Source organism: Aythya fuligula, chromosome 6 (assembly GCF_009819795.1).
Source record: "Aythya fuligula isolate bAytFul2 chromosome 6, bAytFul2.pri, whole genome shotgun sequence".
NCBI classification, from domain to species: domain Eukaryota; kingdom Metazoa; phylum Chordata; class Aves; order Anseriformes; family Anatidae; genus Aythya; species Aythya fuligula.
Window position 1 is genome coordinate 20,602,787 of NC_045564.1, and position 27,146 is coordinate 20,629,932.

At 33.7% G+C, this 27,146-nt stretch overlaps 1 protein-coding gene across 1 annotated transcript in view; it reads right to left on the reverse strand.

The window, feature by feature from the left end:
* Positions 1-27,146, reverse strand: part of SCN2A (sodium voltage-gated channel alpha subunit 2) — a 77,785-nt gene continuing 50,639 nt past the window's right edge. The window contains 11 exon segments of the mRNA XM_032190320.1: positions 1-2,857; positions 4,116-4,386; positions 5,422-5,526; positions 6,633-6,770; positions 8,554-8,607; positions 10,167-10,448; positions 15,003-15,125; positions 17,232-17,384; positions 17,387-17,407; positions 18,463-18,617; positions 18,976-19,096. Of these exon segments, the coding sequence (XP_032046211.1) occupies positions 1,662-2,857; positions 4,116-4,386; positions 5,422-5,526; positions 6,633-6,770; positions 8,554-8,607; positions 10,167-10,448; positions 15,003-15,125; positions 17,232-17,384; positions 17,387-17,407; positions 18,463-18,617; positions 18,976-19,096 (2,619 nt within the window). The 3' untranslated portion in view covers positions 1-1,661.

A 27,146-nucleotide genomic window follows, 5' to 3' on the forward strand; every position in this document is an offset into this window, starting at 1 on the left:
TAAAAAAGCAGAAACCTAAAGCTACCCCATTCTCTCCTTTGTTTCTTATTTTGTGAAGTTCTTGAATTAAAAAGTGCTATGGATAGAAAGTAATAAAAGTGACAGTGACATCAACCTGAAGATAATTCTCATTTCTTATTTTATGTACAAAACGCTGAAAAATAAAATAAAATGATATTTTTACAATATTTATATTTTCTTAGAAAATTCTATCCATGTATTTTCAACAGATTGAGCAGTTTGCAACAAATCCTGTACAGTCTGACTATACACCGTACAGTATTCACTTAAAATTTTAGAATGCAAAGCAAGAAGCTCTTCAATAGCTGCAAACTATTGCTTGATGTCATGAAAGAATGATGACTGATTGAACAATTTGTTTCACTTAACCACTGAGATATGGCTTCCCATATTAGACTTTTAACAGTGGAAGGATTAAAAATTACAGCAGCAAAGGCAAGATAAACATGCATCAGTGATAGCTTCCAAACTATCTATAATGGTACAGAATACTTTATATTAGCTGTTAAAAGCTTGCAAACTACACTTGTTGTGGTACATATTTGATGCAATAAATATTGTGCACAGGTCATTATTTGTTTGCTCAAACATGCACCACAGGATAAAATAACTATTTACATAGACGGTACTTTTTTAATCAACACATACGATGTCAACCTTGCTGAGAGCAGAAGATGGCTAAACAATACTGCAGGGTGAAGCAGAACAACTTCATAATTCTTAAGTTTTGTGTTTGTTTGTTTGTTTGTTTTTGGTAAATTAAATTTCCCAAGTTCAGGTAAGCTATTTTCCACAGAAGAATACTTAAACATGGACTTCATGTCCCTCAATTTTTTTACGCAGAGTTCATTCAACTACAGTTAAATGACTTATGAAAAAATAAAACATCTGTTCTATTATTGTAGACTCTATGGGACTTTACAGGCACATTAAAATTTATCTGGATGAGATACTAGATGGATACTGTTATTAAGCACCTCAAAATATAGAGCCACCCTGAAACATGGAAGTAGTCAGACTCTGCTGCTTTGTGCGACGTCATGTTTTTCCATGCATGAACTACAAGTGCAGCATGCCTTCATGCAAATCACTTCTGTCTGTACATTATAGAGAATCCGAGAGTAGAACACCTGGTTCTCATAACCCCTTCCCCAACATAAAACCCATTTACAAAAATAGTCACATATAATAGTAAACAACCTGTGAATTAAAAAATGATAAGTTCACCAACACTGATTTTTGTAAAAATATGGCAAATGTGGCTGTTGAAATGCAAACAGTGGATACAATTTTTATACCGAGTGTTTCATGTTAAACACAAAGATTCATAGGTTCGCACCTTTTTTTTTTTTAACCGATCCCTACAGTCTGATTGGCCATTTTATCTTCTCTTCAGCAGTGTCAGCTGGTAATAAAAACAACAACCTCCTGTCAAGATGTTACCCTGTTTTACAGAGTTGCAGTTTGATGACGAGGGGTCACTGTCTTGTTATAGGCACTGACCTTTTATATATATATATAATTATATATATATTTATATATGTAAAAACTGACAGTTTGGCATGTACCTCCTACAGGAGTCCTGTTGACACAAATACATACTTTCTCAGGCTGTAAACAGTTTATCACATAATTCTGTGTTACTTTTTACTTTCCCTGCTGTCTTTACCTTTATCTTCTTTTTCTGATTTGTCTTTTTCATATTTATCCTTGTCTGGCTTTGTTACACTGTCATAGGATGGTGGGGAGGTTGTGGATGGGGTCATATCTGTTTTCTCTGGAGTGGAGTTCTCATTTAGTTTATCCATAATCATATCTTCTTTTGTGGGCAGATCATCCTCATCTTTACCTTTATCCTGATTAAATATACATGAAACTTTTTTGACTTTTTGCCTTAAAAGGTGACGCCTAAAAGCACGTTGAATAACGACAGCAGATACCTCCTCCTGTTTCCGCTTTAATGTGGTTGTGATTGGTTCATAGGAGACTTTAGAAGGATTGGCTGCCATAAAACGATCTTCCATCTGAATTCTGAGGGCATCCATCTCCCCACTTTCCCCCAGGACACGCTTTGTGAAAGCAAACAAGATGTCAAGGCAGTGAATTCTGTCACCGCTTACCATGGGCAGATCCATTGCAATAAGCTGGACTTTGTTTGGTTTTGCTATGAGAAGAGGAGGATCTAATGAAGCTGCAAAATCTGATAGTTTACTGAACTCTATGAATTGTGTTGCATCTGGATCAAACTTCTCCCAGACTTCATAGAACATCTCAAAGTCATCCTCACTCAGAGGCTCAGCACTTTCCTCAGTAGCAACACTGAAGTTCTCCAGAATCACAGCAATGTACATGTTCACCACTACCAGAAAGGATATGATGATGTAGCTGACAAAGAAGAAAATCCCAACGGAAGGGTTGCCGCAGTCTCCTTTAACAGAGCTCCCCGGATGATCTTTGTGAGGGTCACAGTCCGGCTCCCCACTGTTCAGAATTGGGGCTAACAAACCATCCCAGCCAGCAGATGTGGTGATTTGAAATAGGCAGATCATGCTGTTGCCAAATGTTTCAAAGTTGAACATGTCATCAATCCCAACTTCCCTCTTAACATAGGCAAAGTTGGACATGCCAAATATCGCATAGATAAACATGACCAGGAACAGCAGCAGGCCAATGTTGAACAAAGCAGGAAGAGACATCATCAAAGCAAAGAGCAGAGTGCGGATTCCCTTAGCACCTTTAATGAGACGCAGGATTCGACCTATTCTGGCAAGTCGGATGACTCGGAACAAAGTGGGGGACACAAAATATTTCTCAATCATCTCAGCTAAGAACATACCTGTTGAAAAACAAGTTAAATTAGTAAATAATATTATTACATTTAAAAGCTGCTGCTAAAGATTTATCCTACAAGCATTGTAGAATGTTAAGAATAGGAAAATTGTAGAGTCTTCAGAAATTCAGCTTCTAGCCACTCAGTTGGTTTTGCAAAACCTTTAGCATCTATTATGCTACTGAAATCCATAAATCCCAACAGAAAGTCTGAAGTAATTTGCAGAATAAGGAAAAACTGTGTCAATGACATTTCTAAGCATTAACTGTATAAATGCATATGCAAACAGACACAAAATGGCAATCTTTTTTAGTACAAACTGGTAACTGCTGCATGTAGAGTTGCAAATAGTGAGATCAGAACAGCTTTCTGTTTAACAAAAATAATGCCAGTTAATATGAAAGATCATATTTATAGCAGTATTCAAATGATGTAATCAAGTTATGGAATTCAAATAAAATAAGTTCAAAGAGAACTGTAACTTCCTAGTCACATATGAAATAACGTGATCACAAGTCTAGCATTAATGACACAGCAATTCAAAACATAAATAAGCTGATAATATAACGGCTTCCTAGAACCCATTGAAGAGCATTATATCATGGGCCTCAGTGAAGCAGAAAAATACTAAATAAATCCTGTTTCCATACAAAATGACAAAATGATAAATTAAAGTTCTGACAATTAAAATGGAACAACTTTTGCTGAAGTTCTTTCAGGTTTTCTGCTCTAGATAAAAGATCAGTAGAACCATATATTTATTACAATGTCTGCTTCAGTTCTGCTTCTTCTTTGCTCACATTAGCTCTGGTGTAAAACCTCTTAGGATCAAACAAAACTCTGAAAAAGCTTAGGATTTTACATTGCTGTCTGAGTTGCTTGCATGCTAGCCTACCCAGAGTCCCACACAGATTTTACTTTTGGATTGAAGGACTCTGTTTTCTCCTGCAACTGCCACTGTCATTTTGTATCAGAATTGCCTTTGATTTATTGATTTCTTTCCATGCTGAGGAATTTCTACTGAATTCAGTATAAGGGTCTAATTTCAACCAATGTAAAAATAAGAGTGTACGAAGCACACTGATAAAAATTTCTTACCATAATGTTCAGTTATTTTTGGGGTAATAAGATATCAGAAGACAGAAAAACAGGAGTCAGAGTTTCTAATCAAAATGATGAACCCAAATGCAAACAGACTTTACATTCCAAAATTAATTTTCAGTTTCCCCAGAATAGCCATTTCATGAAAATGAATTGTTCTTACCTACTATGGAGAGAATGACAACCACGAAATCAAAAATATTCCAGCCTATAGTAAAGTAGTAATGGCGAAGTGAAATCAATTTCAGTACACATTCTCCAGTGAACAGTACAATAAACACCAGGTTAATCCAATATAAAATGTTTTCCATGTCTTCACTTTGATCATCTGTTTCTACCATCATTGTGACCATGTTAAGGCAGATAAGTATCATGATACTGATATCAAATGCTTGTTTTGTTACAAAATCAAATACCATGCCTTGGAATTTGTTCTGGAGGAAAAAAATAAGATTCATTATAGTAAGCATTGGGCAAAATTTCTTTTTTTCAATTGCTACAGATTAACTAAATCTAGTATGAAGGGGATTTTTTGTCTTCTATGAAGTCTTTCACTTGTATGAATTTTCCCATTTGTACATGTAAACACAAATCAAATAGAAATGCAATTACTATGTTCATAAGCATTAAAGGGGAGATTTCAAAATATGCATGGTGCATTTTTTAAAATTGCAAAGGTGACTTTGCCATCTCAAACCAGCTCACTGTAAGCTTCGGTCACAAAGACTACTGATTGAATGCTTAACTTGACAAAATTTGAAAAAAACGAAGGCAAGGTGGTATGGTAAAGAGTCTGAGAGTTAATAGTGCTTCAATTGTCAGAAAACTTTGGGAAACTTACAAAGTTTTCAAGCACAGAGTTCAGTGTTCTTCATGCCACCAAGGTGACCTTTAAAACAATGTGTTGCATTTCTCAGCTACAGAGAACTTACTGATAGCTGAGTGGGCCATTCAGTAGGTTCCACAATCCAAAGTGGAACTGCAGAGCTGGAATCACTGCCCCAGCCAAACCCTGCTCTGTAGCACCAGGGGAGAGCAGGAGGACAAACCATTGTATGGATTGTGCAACAGGAATGTGAGAGGCAAAAGGACTTTTTTTTCAGGCAATGATATGGTAACTTGCCCCCAGTTTCAGAGTCTTACTTGATGACTGAAAAAGCCTGTGCCCTAAGGCTATCACGTAGCTTGACAAATACACTGTCACAGTTCATTGTTTTAGTCAAACCAGTGTTTTGAAAAAATGCCACATAAAATGTCATTGCCACCAGCAGATAGAAAATGAGGGGGGAAAATGGAAAGAGAAGAGAGAATCCTTCATGTTTAGAATGCAAAGGACAAATAATTTGGATTTCAGATGAATAAGCCTTTTCTTATATCACTTGTATTTTTAGCTTACAACTTCATTTAGCCTAAGGCATAACTGAAACACTTCTTAAATAGATGTAAAAAGACAAAATTTTTATTCTTACTGCTGGTCGTGGTATAGGCTTTTGTGGTTTCTTTGAACCCAACTTTTTCATTGCATTGTAGTATTTCTTCTGTTCTTCTGTCATAAAAATATCTTGACCTCCAAAGTAAAGCAAAGAGAGAAAAACTGGTTACAATCACATATTCCCATTGGTTACTTATAAACAGGAATATAGAATAGTAATAATCACTCTTGTTCACATTCTCATCTGTGTGAAAAATTAAGACAGACATGGAAATCCTGTTCTATAAGTTTATATCAATGATAAGTATATGGGTAACAAAATAAATGCTTTACATATTCCACTTTTGATATTTAGGATATTTTTTGAAAGGCTCTTGAACTTCAAATGTTTGTGGTAGATCTCTGGTTTCCATTGGGGAGGTAGAGAGGATGGGAGTCTTCAGGAAGGAGAGGTGCTTTTTCTTTGAATTCCTAAATTTCATCGGACACAAGCTAATAAAACATTCCAATTCCCTTCTCTTGTTTTTCCTCTCAAGCACATTTTGGCAAAATTTCAGAGTTGCCATCTATGATACCAAAGGAGAATTAGCAGTTGGTCATATAACCATATTTCACAACCTCTTCCTCTCCCTACACTGAGGCAGGACTTGAAGCAGGAGATCCTACAACCGCTACATGGACTTAGCAGGAAAAAAAAAAGCTCTCCATCTCAATCAATTTCATTACTTGTCCAACAGCACTTCAACCAGTCAATAACATTTTGTCTTCCAGTTACTTAAGTTCTGCTGCTGAAACACTGATACCTTTTGAGGCAGTGTTGATAAAATATGAAGTGTTGATAAAATATGAAGACTAAAGAGCATACAAAGAAAGATACTACAATATTAGGGTTGAGCTCTGAGATATGACAATAATGTAGCTAAGAGTTTTTATAGCTATGTTTAGCTATTTCAGTGTTTAGCCTTCTTATGATCTTGTTAGACTCCAGACCCATATCTACATCTTTACAAAGATGACATTGAGTATTTCACTAACTGTGGACAGACTTGTGCTGTCAGTTGTCTGTCAAAACACTCATCAAGTGAAATTGTACTCCTGTAATAATTAAATGTATTTAATATGCAAAGCATGTTAATTTATCATAAAATAGAAAAAAATAAAAATAAAAAAAAAGGAGAAAGTCATTGTGTGTGGACCAAAAAGATGCATTTTTTGGCTTTTGTTTCTGAATAATGATGAAGTACTTATCTTCTTTTTCTGCTGGTTGAAATTGTCTATGATGACACCAATGAAAAGGTTCAAGGTAAAGAATGATCCAAAGATGATAAAGATGACAAAGTAAAGATACATGTACAGGTTATCTTCATATTTAGGCTGATCCAAAACCTGCAAAAAGGCATAGACACTAAGCCTTAGTTTAACTGTGGACACAGAACCAAATAGCTGCTTAAAAGAATTTAGGGCTCTGCCACTCTGATCTTTACTTCTTATGGTCAAGTTCCCTTGATCCTATTGATCTGCAATTTATGAAATAACATTCTTGATAAAGGACTTTGGTATTGAACTTGCTACTTATTTTTTTAAAAAAATGCTATATGACTTTAGAATAAATATTGAAGGCACAATTGGTTTATATTAGTATAGCGCATCTGCCTCAGTCTACAGATAACCAGAAACACCAGCTTTTAAAGCTATGAACATTTCACTTTATCATGTTGGAAACTCCCAGCTTGTGGAGCTTTCAGTGCTACAGACACTAAGTAAGTTGCCCTGGATTTCAGTATTTGGAGCATGAACTGTCATTTTTGAAAAACTTCTTCATTTATTGTTTTATTATTCACTGCTTTGTCTGACTTTCCCTGCAGCGTATCCTTGTTTTTACCTGAGTTTTAACTCAAAGGATACATTGGTCAGGTTACAGCACTTTGTAGCTTAATGGGCCTAAGTAGGCTAAAGAGAGTCATCCAAGCAATATTTAGAGGAAGCGTATTTTCTTGCTAGAGCTATGCATATTTATTATACTACACCAGAACTGCTGCTGTGACTGTAGCTTACAAAAAAGTTGGGGCTTTAGCAGTATAGTTTATTCAGTTATCTACTTAGAGCTAGAGCACAACTAGCACCAAGAGTGCAAGGGGAAGACAAAAGGATACAAAAATGCACCCGTCAAATTAAGAATAGGAACAAATGAGGAAAGAACCCAGGCTGTCTGCTGAGCATAGTGAATGTCTCAACTTCAGAAAAATTAAATATAATAAAATTAAAAAACAGAGGTACAAACCATCATCTCTAAACTTAAAAATCTTACCAAAAAAAATCTTAAACTAAAGTTAAAAATCTTACCAAAGGGACTTTAAAAAAAAAAAATCAAAAAAATCACCCTTACCACATGCACCATAAAGCAGAGCAGGGCAGGGCACCTTGTGGCTGACACTCCCCTTCAGCCCACATATACAAGAAAGCCAGTTATCTTTCAACCTTCATCACCCTTCTCTGTGGAAGACAGCACAGCTGCTGCATACAGCCAGGAATGGCAGCCACAACGTCAAACAAGGGTTTCCTACATAGCTACCCAGACTGGTGCAAACTCTTCCCTGCTTCAGTCTCAGAAGACTCCCCACAGTTCAGCTCCTGGAGCAATGATTGGGAAAGCTGCAGCATTTGGTTTAAGTACAGCAGGAAGAGAGCTCAAAAAGAGGTGTTCTTTGAGGTTAATATAGGAAACCGATTTCACGGGAGAGTGTTTTAGAAAGAAGTTAATCACAGCTCCTGTCCTTCTCACTGGAGTTATAGCCCACTCAGTCTTACGTTTTCTTCTTTAGCTCCTAAAATCTCCAAGAAATGCCTGTCTCCAAATTTAAGTAATGCCTCAATACACATATAATGAGAGGAGGAAAAAAGCATTTCATGACAATAATTCAGTCTGCTGTACAACTTGAGGAATTTTGGTCCAACTGTACCATAGAGAACAAGGAATCATTTAGGACTGCTCCTCTGCTTTCTTCATGTCTTGTATTTTTCTGATGGTTTCCATTTCCACTAACAATAAAACTGTAATAACTCTTTGTTCTCTCATTTTTACTGTTATTTCTGAAAGATGTTAAGATTATGGTCTTAACACTTGGAGCTCCCACAGTCAGAACAGATGGAATCATGGGAGTATACTCACATTGCGAGAATCCACAGCTGCATACATGATATCCATCCATCCTTTAAATGTAGCCTATAAACAGAACACTGGTGTTTATCACATGCTTTTCCAGGAAAATGAGTTGTCAGAAACATTTAAGAGCTGAGGACTAAGCATCTTGAACATCATATCTAAGTATCATAAACATCAGCACATTGTAAAATTAATAGGCAAATTTTGCCTTATATTTTATGTTTATCCATATATGAGGATCACAAGCAACTTCTAATATCTGACCTAGACACAAAACACCTATTAAATTAAGAATTTTTACCTCTTATGAGTAATGCCTAAAATAAAAGTTAGTTTCTGTCTATGAGAAAAGAAGGTGTACTTGATATAGATTCAACACAGATAGTGTGAGTTAGATTTGAATTGCTTACATTTTTTATGAGTCAGTATAGCCTCTACATTTTGTATTGTTTCAGTGGAGTTGTAGAATTATCTACACTAATACCACCTTTTGGGTCTAATGGATAACACTTTTCAACAGTCACAGTGATGCTCCACAGTTTTTGAGCAAGAGTGCAAGTTTATTTACCTTTGTAAATCACAGGAATTAACTGCACTCTGGTCCAGGAATTACTAATTTCTCCATGCCCATGACAACAGATTTGTCACAATTAACTAACACTAATTAGAAATGATACATACATGAAGAATGAGCTTATCATTTATGAATACCTCCCTAAAATACAGTCTTGCGGATGTTAGCACAGGTGATCCCAAATCAAAAGGACATATCATAGTCCTAAAAGTTAGAAAGGTAAGGGAAATATCTCCAGTTTGAATTCTCAGGACTCTTAGAATCACTGGCAAAGAAAAAGTATCTTGCATGTGGGAAGCATGTTTGCATATAGCGGTTTTAAGTTGGAATCTTGTAAAATATATTAAGGAATTGACTAATACACAAGTTAAATTTTATAAAATTTTTGTAAACTGGAATATAAATATCAACAAAAGTATGGAAACTCACAAAGTAAAAGATTTGATCTCATCTGAAAGCACCAAACCTCCCCAGGTGCCCCAGACAGTTCAGCTCTTTTGAACTAAACTCTTAAATTGAGCTCCTTCCAGCTTCAGAGGAATCCCATAGTGTTGATATTCATCTGCTTGATTTATTTCTAGAGTTCATTTTTGCTTTTTATTTGACTTATTGGTATATTATTTTGACTACTTATTTTTTCACAATTTTCCTGCTTATCAAACTTGCCTTCCAACAAGTAGATGCATAAAATATACAGTATAATCAGCTGAACTGAGATGCAAGACTGATGTATATTTGAAGAAAGTTTAAAAAATACACCTTATATATTTTAAACATCCATTTCTGCATACATGTCCCTTAGATACATATACATGTGTATATATGTATGTTTGGGTACATATATATATATATATTTTAAAACACATACTCCCACATACTCCACAGTTTATTTAAGGCTTTTTATAAGTATACCAAACAAACTAGTGAAGAACAAGATCTCTAAATGAAAGAAACAGAAATAACTTTGACTGTTACAATTAAAAACAGATATATTATAAAAAAAAGAAATAGAAATAAAAAGAGAAATTAAGGAGCGGTGTCTTACCACTTGAAGCAGAGAAAGATAACCAAGGCCTACATTATCAAAGTTAACCTTCACATTTTTCCATCTGGCAGTTTCATTGTTTTTTATGAGTTCTTCACATTGGCTGTAATTGTTGATTTGGCTGATATCAAATCTCTCATCAGTTGTAGTGTTAACACAGTAATAAAATTTTCCAGCAAATAGATTTACTCCCATGATACTGAATATCAGCCAGAATATAAGGCAAACAAGAAGCACATTCATAATGGATGGAATGGCTCCTAAGAGGGCATTCACAACCACCTAGTGTACAAATGAAACGAGAGACATTATAAGAACACAAGCACCACTATCTTCATCAGACTTCCTTAAATGTAACACCTTGTTATAATCCTGTATTAAACTGCATTATATTTTTTGGATTGTAACAAATAATAAGAAAGATAAAATATCAACACAGAGGAAAAAACACAGCAGTACTAGGAAATGCTGTAGCAAATGGTAGCTTGAAATAATGGAAAGAAAAATAGATAAAATGAAACTCTAAAAAATAAGAGCATTAATTATTTTAAAAATATTTACTTTATATCTGCAAAACAGTAGAAGTAATATTTCTGATGACTGCAACAAGCACAAAAATCTTTTTTGCTATTAAGTATTTACTGGATAAACATTCCAAATCAATATTATTGAGCATTTTTTAATTGAAAGTAATGTAGAGACTTCTTTTAAATAAAAGACAACTAAGGGACGTCTCTCCATAATCATTTAGATGACTATATATAAAAGCAGAAGACCAGATATTTTCAAAGCAGGAGAATAGCTGACTATCACAGAAAAGCTGGTAGCGTTCAAGTAAGCAGCAATTAAGACTTGAACAAGGGGGAGACTTAAATTAATTTCCTAATGAATTTTGGGAAAAATAAGGCTTCAGGAAAGAAAAGTATGAAAAAAAGTTAATGTATGATGATGAATGACAATTAAAAGCATGACAAAATCAAAAACTAAAAAAAAGTTAGGCAGAAAGTAGGTCCATTATGAATGAGAATGATTTATAAATTGATTAACTCCTAAATTAGTTAATTCCTATTTTGAATCTATTTATAAGTAAGTAAGTAATAATATAAATTATATAAATTCAATAACTATGGAACACCTCTGCTCATTTTTCCAAAACAACTGAATAATCTCCATAGAACCTAACAAAGATTTTCTTTTAAAAAATTTACTTATATGATATAGGTACTCCAACAGATCTAACATACTACACTGTTCCTGTTTGTAAAATATTTTGGCATTATGTTTATATTTACATTTCATGGGTTCCATAGAATCAATTACTTGAAAAACTAAGTAGATCACTTTAGTAGATCACATCTAAGTAGATCACTTTTCATTCATTGTTATTTTACTTGACAGAAAATAAAACCTTTGAAGGCTACAGTAGGTATACACGATCACGTATACCATATAGTAAACAAGCTGAAGTAAAGGAGAAATACTTGCACTTTCAGGTTTTAATTCCTCTCAAAATAATATATCTTTGTAGTGATACATAATTTGAAAAACATTATAGATCCCATACAACTTCAATGTATTTTTTTATTTTATTAAATTTAGAAGCTGGAACAAATTAGGTTCTATATAAATTATTCTATAACTGTATAGAATGGTAGATGAACTCTCCCATGCTTCAAGCTGACCTGTTTTTGTTTGTTTGTTTTTGTTTTTTTTTGTTTTTGCCACATACCTTAATCACATACCATAATAAACATTATTTCTAAAAGAAAAATCTATTAGTTTAGAAAATATTCTTATTTAAAGGTATCTCAATTCTTCTAATAAAAAATAGAACTAGATTCCTTAGCTGTAATAATATTATTCAATCATTGAGATATGAAGTTATTGAAGATATTTGTCCTCTAGTTTTCAGTCTTATTACACCTGAGAATTCTGTTCCTCTTTCTACTACAGCTGCAGGTCCAGTTATGTTATTCTTTCTACAACTGTTGAATTTCTACATCTGATTTACTTTCCCTGGTTTTAGTGTGCATCCTGAAGCTATAGCAGGATCAGCTTGAAATATGAATCATTTGAAAATACCAAAAATGTAATGTTGAGCATCACAGAAAACACCAATTGGTCACCTCCTGGCTTCCACTGGAAGTAGGGGTAGTACAAAAAAACAATGCATGTGAAAGAACGGAAAGCATTCCAGAGAGATTAAACAGTGTCCTTTACTTGCTAGAAGGAAAAAGTTAGTACGTGCCTATCACAACAGGGCAGTGAGTAATAGCATTTGGAGCACAGCATAGCCATGTCTTAGCATAAGCATGCATGTCTTGTCAGCATGGCATGTCTTAGATCATGTCTTAGCATAATTCTCAATTATATATACACAAGCTAGTTTTATGAAGTCTCACATGCAAATTAAAGTTTACTTCCTTTAGCAATAGTCATGATAGAAAGATACAGGAGAAACACCATATGTTTTCCACTGGGGGAATGCTTTCTATTAATTATTAGTTTGGGTAGGTACAACAAACCCTGATCCTAGGGTATCCAACAGTATGGAGGATTAAAAATTTTAGATGTGTAAAATGGAATTTCTTGCATGTATGTAAAAAATACAAGGGTCACTGGAAGTAATTCTAAGTACCCATGCAAATATGTACACCATACTATATCGTCATAGTTTCACTTCATGGATAATAAATACCAAAGAAACAACTTTTTTATGATGAAACATCATCAATTTCCATGTATCAGACCTTAAAATCTTGTTGTAACTATTTTTTTCACCAACTTGAGCTACTGTATCTTTAGACATTGTCTGAAATTTCTTTAAATAAACAAAAGGTGTCTATATCCATAGAAATGTTATTCCAATGTTAATTGCCTAACTGACAAAGATATCTCATTTTTAGTCTGAAGTTAACTAATTTCATATACTACTTCTTATGTCTTTTGCTAAGGTCATAAATCTCCTCATTATCTGTATGATTTACAGAGAGATACAGTTAGCAGATCTGGATTAAAACAGTAGGCAAAGTTTATATCAACATGGAAATTACAGTATTAAAAAGTACCTTTAAACCTTCATGAGAAAAAGGTGTTTTTTTGTTTTTGTTTTTTCTACCTTACTTCATTAAATTGCCACTTCAGAAATTTACTGCACAAAGTTTTTTTCCTTTTTTTTTTTTTTTCCTCTAATTATTCTAATTAAAAAGTAACAAGTAATGTGCTTTCAGCAAGATATTACTAATGTTTTAGACAGGCCTTATATTTGATATAAGTATTCCAAATTTTGACATTTTTCTCAGCATAGTTCAGAAGGATTTTTTTTTCTCTTTTAACTGAAAAGAGGTGTCCTTTTTAGCCAATTTAAACACAGGTGACAATGAATTACAAAAGCTTTGCTCTCTCTGCAACTGTGAACTCTTCTCTTTTCTCTGTTGTGAACTCTTTTCTCTTCTCTCAGAAGAGAAAAAAAGTAAATGTAGTCACTTAGAACCCAGACATTCTAACTTATTCAAAAAATGCTGTAGGAAAAATATGTTATGTTGAGGAAACTATGAGAATTCATATTCTCATGAAGGGTTCTCTTTCCACACATACATAGCATCATATGTTCTTTGGAATCTCACCAAATCATGGTTGACTTATAAATTTACTAATAAGCCTGTAAACTGGGGTGTCAAAGATCAGTGGTTGCAGTAGGGAGCTCACACAAGGATCTCTTTTAATTACAGCTATAGTTTATTTTTTCAGCTCATGTGCATTTGCTAATGAGACTAATAGCAATATGCCCCAAGGAGACAGATGGGCCCTGAAGGTACAAGCCACAACACCTTCTGGCAGGAGCCAGAAATATCTTCTATAGTAGTTGTTGACCACTGACCACAGGAGAAACATTTCTAGAGTTTTCATGTCATAGCAGAATATGTAAGGTTTTCGTTCATTTCAGTGCACTAAAGACGTGATTTAAACTAATCAATCTGACTTTGCACTGAAATAGAGAGCCTAGCTGGGCAAATCAGGGTCTCAGCTGTGGTAACTGATATGGTGATAACAGCTGTGGACAGTAACTTCTCAAATATATCCAACTGTATCAGCAACAGAAAGTCTCCTCATATGTTTTCAGGCTTCTTAGTGCTCTGTAGATTATAATCAACATTTTAAAATCAACATAGAAAGCAATAAGCAACCACTTTAAGCCAGAAATCATAAAAACAGAACACTAGCACCTTCTTTGAAATACACAAGAAATGTCTCAAATGAACACAAGCTTAATTTGAATGAGAGAAGACATTTATAACGGCCAATTTTCTTAATATATTGATTCATTAAAAATAAACAGATTTGTAACAGAAATTGCCAATCAATATTTATATAAGAGTATGCTAAAAGATTTTTGACGGACAATGGATGATATTCTATACTTGTATGAAATACACATATGCATGTATGTGTGTGTATGTGCACACACTTTTATTACACACTTTTTTTTAGTTTCGTTTTTTAAAACTGTTTTGACTATAACAGGATTTAATCATATGGGATAAACTCAGTCTTGTAGTAAAATCCCATAGATCCATGCAGTTGATAAATCTTTGGTACTTTCAGGAAAATATGAAATTGGCTGAAAGGCCAGTGGATCTAAATAAAATTAACAATGTGTGCAATAACACATGAATTCATATAAGCAGATGAAGCCTTTTGCTTATATGTTAGTGATAAATGTAAAATATATAAGATGATAGTGTAGCATCTCTGCATGGATTTATCATTGATTATTCTGCATGCATTGTTTCTGTGTATGCATGCATTATTTTGAATTCTTTCATTTTTTCTTACCCTCATCCCTTCAAATCGCGACAAGGCTCTTAGAGGTCTCAAAGCTCTTAGTGTCCTAAGGGATTTAATCGCACCAAGTTCTGAGTAGCCCAAGGCATTAGCTGTTAAGCTAACCAAAGAGACCTACACAAAAACAGAAAGGCAATAGTGCTCATTCATCTTGTATATCCTTTGATACATATGGTGGGGATGATGTGTGCCTTGAACTTCCCGAGAAGATTCAAGGATGAACCTCTTTCTCCAGGAATTCCTCTATAATGCAAAAAGATTTTTGAAGTCAGACAAAGTAGAATAAAAGTGTATTCTAGGTACCTGTTGATGAAATCATGTTGGCAGAATGGTATAAAAATGCCTTCTAAAATCACATAAACCAGTCAACATTTCGTGGTATTTAAAGAAAACTGAAGTCACATGCAAAAAGAAAACTCCCAGAAGCTGGGTGAATTGGAACGCTCAATTTAGGACAGGACTTCCCATGGTATCTTCAGAACTTGAAAATGTAATAGCTCTCAAAAAACACATTCAGACCTGGTCTTTGGTCAAATGTAACTTTTTAGTGTCCATAAAATCTTATTCAACAGCCATAGCTACCAGTGCTGTTCAGATTTAACCAGACTAATCAAAACTGATAACCAACTGTTAGACAATGGTAGGAGCTTCATTGTTAGGCATATCCACACTTCATTACATTCCCTGTGACTCCTTTAACCACTTCATCAATTCTGGCTTGTATAACGCTGGTCTGGTCTGCAGGCAGATGAGTAAATAAAATAGAAAAGCTGTAAAATAAATAATACAATTATCTTTCATCAATAATCCTTAGAAATGCATTTATAGTAGACCACTGGGAAGAGATGGCCCTAGTAAAGAAAATTAACAACTTCTACCACTCTCCATTTAATGTCCTCTTCCAGCCTTCCTGTTCTCTCATTTCTTTCATTTCCAAATTTAATCTCTTTGCTTGGTTATATCATTCCTCTGACTAAACACTTAAAAAGTACTTCAGAAATTACTATTTTTTTTCATGCAAACAACTGCACTAGAAAAAGGTTGAAAAAAAAAATCAGAAAGATATTTATAAAGTTCACAGAAGCAACTAAGCCACAAATTATCAAATAAGACTTAAAATATTTGTTGATAAATACAACAAAACATATAAAGACAGTGTAAAGTATTATTCACGAAGTCTCTGTAGAATTCTACTGATCAAGATCATTTACACAATCTGATGACTGAGTCATTAAATGTTTTACAGAGGTACAGGCTCAATCACAGAACAATAACGTGGCACATAGCCACATTTTATCATAGGATCTGCAATGCTGGTATGGATATAAAAATTAGAATTTTGTCAAGCTCTGTGTAGTAAAGACATCATGGTCTATCCATTGCAATCTTACACAGAAACATAGCTGTTTCCACAGGATTCTGCTGCTGATCAGAATGAGTGAACACAGGACTCAAGACAAACTCTTACCATGCATCCCATGGGAATTACATATGCAGAACTGAGAGAGACCATATGTAGTCAGGCTGTTGGGGATGGATGGGAAATGAATGTCTGCTGTGTGGTAAACTTCCATTTTTTGCTTCCCAGAACTATTTTTTGTCACTTAGACTTGGAATTATGACACTCCTCCTACTTCGGACAATGTGTATCTGCTTCTTGGTGGTGCAGCCTTTTTGAAAATCATTTGAGTACCCTTTCCAAGGGGGCTGATCTATAAGTGCCTCTTTAAGGTTGCACATGCAATGCAAGAATACTGAGTAGTAAAATGGAATTGAGTTCCCATCAGTTTTTTTCTTTCCTTTCACTGAGTAAGTGATAGGACATTTACAGTAATTGATTAGAGTGTTAGAAATGTTTTAAAAAATTGCTGTGAAATACTTAAATTCCCTGTATAGTAAAAACTAATGAGGATCACAGCAGCATATTTTCCATATGGAAAAAAAAATACCAAAAAATCATCATTTCAATAAAGCTCTACAACTTCATAAAACTGCAGAGTATCAACAAACCATCTCTAGAGTAATACATATATCTACGTAATTTTCCTTTTCTGAACATAATTATAAACTGTACCACATGAAAAACAAACAAACAAAACAGTAAAACTGTGAACAGTTTTTAAAATAGAGCTTCCATTGGATAGAACAGAAAGTTTCTCTTAAACACATGGTATTCTGATTTTAGAGCCTGTGATACATAATATGAAAAAGAATACATACATCAACAATCAGGAAGTCCAACCAGCACCATGCATTAGTGAAATAGGTTTGAAAGCCATAAGCCACCCATTTTAAAAGCATTTCCAGAATGAAGATGTAAGTAAAAACTTTGTCAGCATATTCCAGCATGGTCTTGATAGTTTTTACGCTGTTCTATGGTATATATCTTCAAATGCCTGTGAAAAAGATTTTTGAGGATATATTAATTCCCAATTTGCAATGCAGGATAGAGTAACCAAGAAAGTATTTGAATTGAAAAGGTATCTGTGGTGCTAAGCCGCATATCCTTCCCTCAACCACAACTTTCTCTTTCACTCCATAATGTAGTCTTCATAATGGTGGGTCGAAACATAATATTTATCTCTCAGCTGAGCTGCATTATGGCCCACAAACTTACTATATGTAATTTTCAAATCCTTTTCTTCATTCATTTCAATGAATAGAAATGGCTTACTGACATAAGGATTTCCTTTGTGATAGTTACAACTTTATATCAAAATTATCAAAATTGTATTAGAGATTTAATAATGGTTGTGACACATAGTTTTTGAGAAACTAACAACTGAAACCAAAGTATACACATTAGCCTGCAAAGAAATTCTGAACAGAGATTTCAAAAGAGAAGGTCTATGTTGACAGTGAATCCCTTGTGCCTTGAAACCCAAGTATGACAAGTGCGCTATATTTTGCTTCTGATGTGAGGAACTAATTACTTCTGTACTGACTCAGCATACCTGATTCAGCATCAATTTGGCCAAATAACTGACAGGATCACTTTTTCACCTTACATCTTGGTTTGTCAACTCAAGTTGTTCTTGATAACTTCCTAGCTCAGCTGTGGTTCATTATAAATGTGTATAAGTCAAAAGAAGCTACTAAATCATATTGTATCTCTGAACAGGAAAACAATCAAGGAAATCAAGGAAAACAACAACAAAAAAATGCTAACATATAAAAATAATATAGAAACATGTGAGTACCAGTTTGATATAACTAATTTCTTATTTCCATGAACACTACATTTTGATCACACCAACCAATTCCCTTCATAGCCTGTGAGAAAAGTTACATGTATAATACAATACATGCCAAATACTTGTTGAAATATGTTGGCACTAGAACATTTATTAATTGGATATTAAATTCTGATGTTACCTGTAGCTAGATAATTAACTGTAATTCTAAATGCTTGCTGCTTAAAATAGACACAATTGTTCCACATTGATATTACCAGAGCACCACTGCTGAGAAGAATCATGAAGACAATGAAGGTCTCAAACCAGTTGTGTTCAACTATCTTATAGCAGGTTTTCCTCAGATTCCACCAGATTTTCCCTTTCCCATCTTCTACACTGACTTGACAGCACTTGAATCTCCGCACACAGCCTAAGTGTGATAATAAATTGAGATGTCAGAATAAGGTTAATACTTTATAGGAATCACAAATGAACAGAAGTCATTTATTTTATTTCAGTAGTACTACAATAGATGGTTGTAAATAAGTATCTGAGTATTTCAGGGCTTTCATTTCAATATTTGAAACAAAAACTTTCTAACTCCTACAATCCATATGAAGAAGAAAGAGAGCACCAGAAAAGTATGGCACTACCTCTGAGAGATACTCACAGAAAAATCAAATACAATCATAATAACATAGCAGCTTTTTTCTTTTGACTAAGAATAGAACACAGTCCAAAGCAACATAATTAGGTCTAATTCCCTTAGTATATTGTACTTCACCCACCTTCTGTGAAACAAGCCTCTGGCTCCAGAGCTTCTTCAGGTTCTACTTCTGGCTGCTCTCCTTCTGGAGGTAGTCCAATATCAACTGTGCTGCCTTCTGATGAACTAGACGCATTTAATTTCTGTGAATGAAACCCCACATATATATATATATATATTTCAATTTTAATTATTTGAATAATGTTCATGTTTGAAATGCATACCAAAATCTTTTGCATGTATTTCGTGCTCTGACATTAAAAGAAGAGTATCTTATCTATAATCTAATGCCAAATTGCTCTACTACAGGTGAGGTCACAAGATTAGAAACAGTATGTGTATTTTCTCTATGGAAAATATTTTGATATTTTCATAGAAGGAATTGCTGAAATTACTAGCCACATATAAGAATTGTGAAATTAAATTTCTGTAAATTAGGAATTAATGCCTTCTACACTTTGTACTGTTTTAGTTATTCCAATCATGTGGCTTCATTTGAGATTACACTTCATATAGCATGTGTTAATACAAATCATTTTTCCAACATCATGACCAAACCAACAGCAAGCTGCAAAGATGTATTTTCATGTCTCAAGTAAATGTTGTTCTATCAAGTCTGTAAAATCTAAAAAGCTTGAATATAAACTTTTCGTTACCATTGACATGAAAACACATATTATAAGTTGTACAGGACAGTTTAAGTTTCATTATTTCTAAAAGAGCATCACATTATTTTAATAGCAGTAGCTGCTATCTTGCATTCTCAATTGCCAATGCATTTTCTGATTTTATTGTGCATTTTGAACTACTTATTACTTTGTTACAGTACACATACATGTCCAATAACTATAAAAACAAACAAACAAAAAACATAATTTTTGGAGAACTGAAGTGAAAACAAATGTTTTAAAAACAATATTGTGATAAAACAATATGGAACCAATTAGTCAAACTGATAATGTATTCCAAATCTTCTATTTCATACCATCATACTCTGTTGGCAACAGACAAATATGAGTACTATAGTAAGTAAAAGCAGTTTGATCATGGCATTCTATGACTCTTCTAATGTTATCACTATGTGGAGTATAACATCAGTAAAATGGCTGCATTGATAAGTAGCTAATTTTATAAAGGGAATGATGTAAGCAGTGTTAAAACACAGTCTTTGGGGAATTAATATTAAATAGAGGGATGATCCATGGAAACATTAAAGATATAACTTTGCTGACAATTAAAACTTAAGTTAGAGGCATTATTCCTTTAAAACATGTTCAAGAAGCTCCAACTTCTATAAGTGTTTTTTTTTTTTTAAAGGAAATGTAAACAATATTGTATATGTGAATACAGAAAGTACCATAAAACTTCAAGGTAATTTTCCACTGTTGACAAGATTCAGTAAGTTCTTCAAACAAAGATAAAATTAATTTGTTTCTTTCCCACTCTGATTTTATCAAATGACAGTGACAATATATTGTCATTTTGACATAGGCTTAATTTTGATTTCTGTGTACCATGGTACACTATAGTCCACATTTTAGAGGAAGATGAAGCAAACAGAAACATTTATTGTATGGTATATTATGCATGTAATTTCAGTGATATCCACACCCCTATATGTTTCTTTGAAAATCCCAGTTTGCATATTCATGTTTTAAATCTGTGCATGAGCTTTAGCATCTCTGAAGTTAGGTCCAATGTACACACATGGATGCATACTCTTCTGCAGATTAGTTATTTATAAATCTCCCATTACAACATATTCAAAATTGTAGATGGTGCATGGCAGTTTTGTCATTGTGGAATACTGCCTCTACAATGGTGAAGCTGGAAAGTATGGGATAAATACTGCAGTCCTAAAGTAAGGACCACAGCATATAAACATGAGTGGAAAACAATCACCAGTTTGAAAAAGACCAGAAATACTACAACATAAGGTACATTTCAAAGAAATTTATGTATAGTGTCAAACTTAATGTTTACCAATACTATACAGTAAATAACTTTTAAACTGAGAAGTGACTATCTGTTCGTTAACTTTTCTTAAAATGTTGCTTGCATCATTCCAATCTGGACAGCATTTCTAGCCGAATGCTGTAGTAGCAGAGCAAAAAAACAAAAAAAATGAACTAGTTAAAATATAAGCTTGAAAGACATACTGTCCATTCTGTTACAGAAAAAAATGAAGAATTCAGTAACTCAGATATTACACAGAGAGTTTAATCAGCACATGTTAATTTGAAGAAGGACTAATAATTCCTATTACTGAAATTGCATATGACTAACAGGTAATTCAAGATGGAAGATTAGAGATAATCACTATAAAGAGATCAAAATGATCAGGTAGAAAAGCTAGAAAATGATACAGGAGAACAGTCAATTATCAGGAACATCAGAAATTCATCTTTATTTATGTGGGCCAGTATGTATGGTGAGTTGTATCTTACAATAATCTTCTCATTGAATATCTGGTATGCTTCTTGTAAAGAGCTGTAATAATAATCACAGGAGTTAGGCTAAACAGATAAATTATAAATTTGAATCATCAGGTGATATTTGAAACGCAGCAATAAAATGCCTTATCCTACTGAGAATTCAGTTAGTCTTCTGTTATCGGTGTAACAGAGTATTTCCTTAGCATGCTGTTCTTGTATACTTGAAATTAGCTCCAAACAGGTTACTCTATAAATAATCATATTACAAACATTATTCAACAAATTAAATCTGTAATAACTAAGTATCATTTGGGGAAGAAAAAAAAAATAAGAGAAATAATTATTAGCTATCTTTTTGTTTCTCTGTTCAACACTGAATTTATTGTATGGCATTCTACATAATATTTATAGAAATTAGCATGCATTACAAACAGGTAGGAAGGTTCTATGATATATCTTAAGATGTCACCAAGTCAATAAAGTTCAGTGTAGCAGGAATTTTTTTTCAGTAACAATCACATATTTCCACAGCAAACTTCTGTTCTAGTATAAAGCAAATGACCCAGGGATATTGTACTAATTTCTACATATTCAACACAAAATCACCTGGGATCATGTCATGGCTGATTATGTTTTATCCACATGCTTTAATACATATGAAGACTTGTTCTGTCACTGAACTGGAATTGCCTGTGTTCACACATACAGAATCCAGCTGGATGGGTAGATTATCCCCAGCTGCAGACCCTGAAATGTTGGGTATATAGCTTAAGTCCCAGTTCTTCACCTGAACGTATCTTGAAATTACTTTTGCACCTGATAAATTCTTCTCTGCTCACCAGCATTACACAAACTGGATCTAGGCAATGCTGTCTACTAAACATGTATATGGCTTTTTAAAAGAATGAACCTGTAGGAACAAAATCACCACCTGTAGGAACAAAATCATCAAAACCAAACTTTATCTTTGCTATGCTAGCAAGTCCTTTTTCAACCTTTTTTTGATATCATGTTTCTAGATTTCAAAAGCATTCAGTCACTCAGATTACAAGAGTTTACAGATTACATTATTAAGGTCAACTATTAGACAATCTGCAAGAATTATGACGCTAGATAATAAAAAAGAAAGGTTTTCTGAACGGTATGCTAAGGAAATTATTCTCAGAGGAATCTACTTTTAAAAACTCAGAACATACATTGTGCTTTCATAGAAGACACTAACTTACATGGTTCAAAAGCAGCAATATACTGATTATCATAGGTATGTATCTTTTATGGCGTATTTACCAACAGCATTGCCAGTCATGCTTTAGTCAGCAATACAGTACAGTATACAGAGATACAGTTTTTAGTTTAGCTTTCAAGAAAGAAACTGAAAGCGGAAAGCAGCTTGCCTATCAGAGAAGCATTGCAAAAAGCAGCAGCCAAGTTTAGGTCAGGAAGTTTTTGAAATACACTACTTTCTGAACCTTCACAACATCTCATAGATTCACACAATTCTGCTTCACTTACAGCCAGGCCACTTTGAGCTTCTAACATTTCTTTCTTTCTTTGTTTCTACGATGATTATCAGAGAGTAGCTAAACAGCTCATAATTTAATATTTTTAATGAAGCCTGAAGTTTCATGATTGGTCAGGATGCAACTAAGAACTCTCAAAATCAAAATTTAAGGGACTGAAGGAGCAAAGAGCAGTAAGATAGCGCCAAGAGAAACCACCATTTTCATTTTGCTTTAATTTCCATTCCTCGCAATACCTGTGAAAACATCAAATAATGGAAAATATATTTTTCTTTTTCTCAGTGCTGTCTGGATGTCTGTATGAAAAGGAGTTTAACTCTGATTTTGGTACTGATGTTAACTCCAAACTTACACAGTCTGTTCCAGTTCAGCTATATAACCTATAAAAACAACCAAGTGGCTAAATATCATTGTAGTTCCACTAGTACAGCTAAGTGGCATGTGGATGTCACTCTTTCTAGTGCTTATACAGTCAGGCATAATAACTCTACCAGGTCAAAAAAACAGAACATAGTAAATCAAGGCAAAACTATTTTGTGTTATTGTTTGCAAATAATGCAAAATCCCAGAGTCCTTAAATTTCAGTCCACTCTGTACTTTACTGATATTCATAATTACTTTAATCTACTTATTCATAAGCATTTGATAATTGAAAATATTTGCAAGAATGCTTGATGAAAGCAAAAGCATTGTAAGTAGCTGTGCAAATATTTGCGAAAGCACTCCCATTATAAGCCACTTTAAAAGGCTCTTTAATTCACACAAATAGCAAAAGGATATTTCTGAAACAACATGGGCCTACTGTTTGTAAAGATTAACAAAGTTATCTGCAAGGTGAAACAATATCTCACTATTTAATATCATACACATCTGACAATGTGGTGTGACCATTTCATAAACAAATCAAAGCCTGAATTTTTCAGAGTAGCAAAGAATTTTGAATATCTGTAGATCAAAATATGACTCATCAGAAAAATTATTCGTTACAAATAGAGGATAAAAAGCTATGTAATAAGTGTATATTAGTTCACTTATTTACCAAACTGAAAGCAGCATCATATTGCACTATGATGTTGTAAATATTATGGTAATTTTTAATAGGTGAGATGCAAATTATTCTGAATCTGGGAACCTTTTGGTCCTAAATCAATAATTTATTTACTGGATTGCTGAGTTGCATTTATTACCCATAATGTGACAATAAGTTTAAGTTTCTCAGGGCAGACAATTTTAGATGTTTAGGGAGGTAGTCAGTTTGTGAGCATAAATTAAAGAGCTATGGAAAGACTGAATTGGGTCAGATTTTGTCATCAGTTTTCTCTTTGCACCTCTACACTTAAAAGTGTGGGTGTAAGTAAGAGCAGAACTGATCTCTGAATGTTTGACCAGCCAAACACCCATTTTCTATAAGCTTTTGTAACCAAATAATTGTCACATGCTTTGACTGTAGAAATTAAATGCATTTCATGCTTAATGGTGCTTCAATTAATGCATATTAATAACCCAAATAACTAAATGCTTATATGAGTACTGAAGAAACACATTTCTACAGGAAATTGTAGAAAAACAAATATGGTTATCGTGAGTTTGCAATCTATCTTCATTACAACCTAAAATAGCATGGAAGTTTTCAAAAAACAGCTAGCAGCCTTCCACTATCAACACAATTTATAGATGGACTTCTTAAAAATTCTGATGAGAAAGATTTAGGTGTTACATATCCTGTGTTCTTACAAAAGGAAGAAAATCTTTCAACACTAGAATCCTGAAAATTTTAACATCAAGACTGGGAAAGGTACATAGCATGCACTGCCAAATACTGTTAGAATATCATGAAAGTATAGCATCTGAGCTGTAGAAATACTGGGGCTGCCGATCTCGCCTGACCATGCCGTGATGCAAGTCCCGTGGCTCAGCAGAGAGCAGCTGTGCATGTTTGTACTTTATTGCAATGAATGGGACGGGAGCTGAATAGCATGCATGCTAGTCAATATCCATTAAAAAGTGATTATATATAATATATATATGTATAATTGCTTACGGTAACCTGTGACACGATGCTCTGCCTCCCTAAAAGGCACCAGAGCTGCACTCTTGTCTGATCCAGCTTGGTTCTACTCCTGTGAGAAGTAAAGAATGGTAGGAAGTGAAGTTCAGGACACAGCACCTTGGCTTTTTTGCGCTCCAAATTCTTATAAAAAATATTGGCTGAGTAAAGATTTCAAACATTTACTTTTCATTAATTCAGAATAATATGAAGATATGTGAGAACACAAGACAATAAGTATCTTTCAGATTGCTGAATACTGCCTAAATTAAAAATATACATTAAGATGCCCTGCAACAGTATTAGGAGATCCCACATACATTAAAAATAAAAAAATATATTGTAACTTTGTATATCTTGGTTTATACTAGCCTAGAAGTTACACTTAAAATAAAAATCTAGTTATTGCACAGATATACACCACTACAAAATTTTCTATATACACCATCCCCATAGTACTAGAGGACCCAAAAAGGAAAATATATTTTACAACTTCTGTGCTGGATAGCAGCACCACAGTTTCAGGTCTTCAGACCTGCATAGACAACAGACTCAGCATAGTGGCTCCACATGCGTTTAATGGCCCTACTTTCATGGTAACATTTTATTTAGGATATATTCCCTGATTTCCTTATTGCATTCAACTTCCCCAGTACCATTCTTATGGACACAACATCTCCATAATTATTTCTTTTATTTTAGGCCTCAAAGGGCAATCTTCTAGAAAAGAGCTTTTCATTATGTATGCTCATAATACCTACTAGCACGTATGATATTGTATGTTTTGTTTCTAGAAGGGCAGAATTGAGTTAATATTTCCATCAGAATGCTGGAAAAGATGCATGTTATAATGAAGAATTCACCAAACATTAATATACTTAAATAAAACTTGCTAATAAATTATAATTACTATGTAAGTATTCATCTTACTGCCCTATGCCACAATGAATACATGCATCCATGTATGTAGAGAGACAAAACAACAACAACAACAATACAACAACAACAACAAAACAGACACACACTCATCAGGATCTGGCTATTTTCTGCAGTGATCTCACAGTACATTACACTGGTGTCTAAGCTGTCTTTCATTTCAGATTCTGCTAAATAAATGTGTTTTGGTGGCAATTTCTAACTTGAGCACTTTTAATTTGCGTTTGTAAGCAATAAAGTGACTGCGGATCAATGCTCAGCAACATCAGAATTATATAAATGGAAAAATATGAGAAAGCAGAAATGTAAGCCATGGTACAGCATAACAAGAAAAAAAAAAAAAAAAAAAAGAAGTCTTGAACAAAAAGCCATTTGTAGTCACTTTTCAATTTTAAAAATATCTTATTTCACTAATTTCATGACCAGACTGTTGGTCCTGTGACTAGTATGCTCTATATCAAAAACCACAGCAGATAAGAATTCTCTAGTGAAAAGTAGGAACCAGGATTAAGATAAAGAACTCTACTTTTGTGATTAAAATATATTTGAATTTTAGGCAATTAAATCCAAAAAAATACTCATAATCATCACTGCTTAACTATTTGTCTCTCTTTAAGATGTCTGAATTTTGTAAATGTTTTCTTTCATTTTTTTACCTTAAATTTCTGCAAAAGCAATAATTTTGGTCCTAAGTATGTTCACAAGTGGAGGAGTTCACATATTTTAGCCATCAAACTATTGAATGTTAAAAAATTATAAACAGAATCTGTAGTAGGGAAAGATTTATTTTGCAAAACGGATAGCGTAATCTTTAGGCACTACCAAAATGCATGTTCCTTCTTGCTGTCACTGTTCAGTGAATCACAAATTGTTTTCTGCATAATAGTTGCAACTTCAGCATGAGAAACCGAAAATACTCCATTACATTTTCTAAAACAGATTTCAGCATCGAATTAAATAATCACTGTGAAAATGTTTAAAGTCCTTCTTTCTGTAACATAAAACATAAAATAAATCTAATATTTGCATAGCTTCATAACCATTAAAAACAAAAAAACAAACAAACAAACAAAAAACAACCAACCACAGGAAAAGTTTACAGCACATCTTAAAACATGGTTTACTACTACCAGGAATTAACCTGCAGACAGGATCTCAGAATAAGCAGTGAAGAGAGGAGAGTTTAGAGTAACGCTTTTCTGAGTGCATACTTTTGATCCTAACAGGACTTAATAGTCAACATCTCAGACTATAT